At 70.0% G+C, this 1,064-nt stretch overlaps 2 protein-coding genes across 3 annotated transcripts in view; one reads left to right on the forward strand and one right to left on the reverse strand.

Moving 5' to 3' along the window:
- Rab5a (RAB5A, member RAS oncogene family) overlaps positions 1–1,064 on the forward strand; it is a 48,456-nt gene continuing 47,392 nt past the window's right edge. Inside the window, exon 1 of one of the 2 annotated variants that reach the window (XM_013515692.1) lies at positions 1–20. The gene's annotated coding sequence lies outside the window, so the exon portion shown is untranslated. Of the gene's footprint in view, positions 21–901; positions 992–1,064 lie in introns of those variants that run through there. The other variant, XM_005387462.2, reaches the window with a different exon arrangement.
- On the reverse strand, positions 308–1,064 carry LOC106148838 (dapper homolog 3-like; the record flags this gene model as incomplete). Its single annotated transcript, XM_013515568.1, is given in 2 exon segments — positions 308–446; positions 508–1,064. Coding segments are annotated over 2 exon segments (696 nt in total), but the record flags the coding sequence as incomplete, so codon positions are not given.

A 1,064-nucleotide genomic window follows, 5' to 3' on the forward strand; every position in this document is an offset into this window, starting at 1 on the left:
CTAAGGAAGGGAGGCAAGCGGTAAGTTTTATATAAAACTCACAGTATAACATAACGGGGTAATTCTTGTTTTGTGTTTTGAGACAGGGTCTCGCCGTGCAGCTCAGGCTGGCCTCGAGCTCGCGGCGATCCTTCGGGCTCAGCCCGGGTTCTGGGACTTGCGGCTCTCGGCCGATCTCCATCCCCAGCAAGGGCCTCGGGCTGTGCAGAGAGACTCTCGGACAAGCCCTTTGCTAGGCTGCCAGGATCCAGGCTTGTGAAACCGGGGAAGGGGATGCCTGCGAGCCAACACTACGGGTAGGGTAAGCTCACGACCCCTCCGCCAGGGACAGCACCGCAAGCCCCGCCCCGGCCCGCCCCCCAAGCAGGCCGCCCGGAGTTTCCCCGCCCCGCCGCCGGGACTCCCTCCATCCCCGCCCAGAAAACAATGGCTCTGACGGGGCGGGGCTGAGCGCGACCGGGCCTCGCGGCCGTCACGTGACAGCCGCTCCCCCCCCCCCAGCCCCGCCCCAGGACCCGGAGGCTCGGAGTCGGGCGGGGAGGCGGGTGCAGCGGGCGGCCTAGCGCCGTCCGGAAGTGACGAAGAGACGTAGCTTGCTGCGTGCCGCGACGTGGCGGCGGGGCTGGCGCCGGGCGGCGGAAGTGGCGGCGGCGCCGGGACTTGAGTGTTTGTGTTTTGGTTCGCGAAGGGGCAGGCGGCCGGCCCGAGGGGAGGAGGCTGAGGAGGGCGGAGGAGGAAGAATTAGAACCCGAGCGCCGGCGGCGCTGGAGGAGGAGGAGGAGGAAAAGGGAAGGAGGAAGGCGGAGCGGAGAGAGGCGGAGACGGAGCCCGGCAGGGGCGGTACCACGGCCGAAGCCCCGCACCGTCCAGTGTGCAGGGAGCGGTGCGAGGAGGCTGCGCCGCCGTAGCTGCTGCTCCTTCGCTCTGCGGACCACGCGGCGGCCTCGCTGCCGGGAAGCTGCGTTCCGTCGCTCCGCGCCGACGGGCTCAGGTAACCGCACTGCCTCTCCCCTGCGTCGCGCGGCCCGGCCCGGCGTACCGCGGTCCCGGCGTGTCCGCGGCTC

Source organism: Chinchilla lanigera, unplaced genomic scaffold, assembly GCF_000276665.1.
Source record: "Chinchilla lanigera isolate Chin_1 unplaced genomic scaffold, ChiLan1.0 scaffold00029, whole genome shotgun sequence".
Classification (NCBI taxonomy): Eukaryota; Metazoa; Chordata; class Mammalia; order Rodentia; family Chinchillidae; genus Chinchilla; species Chinchilla lanigera.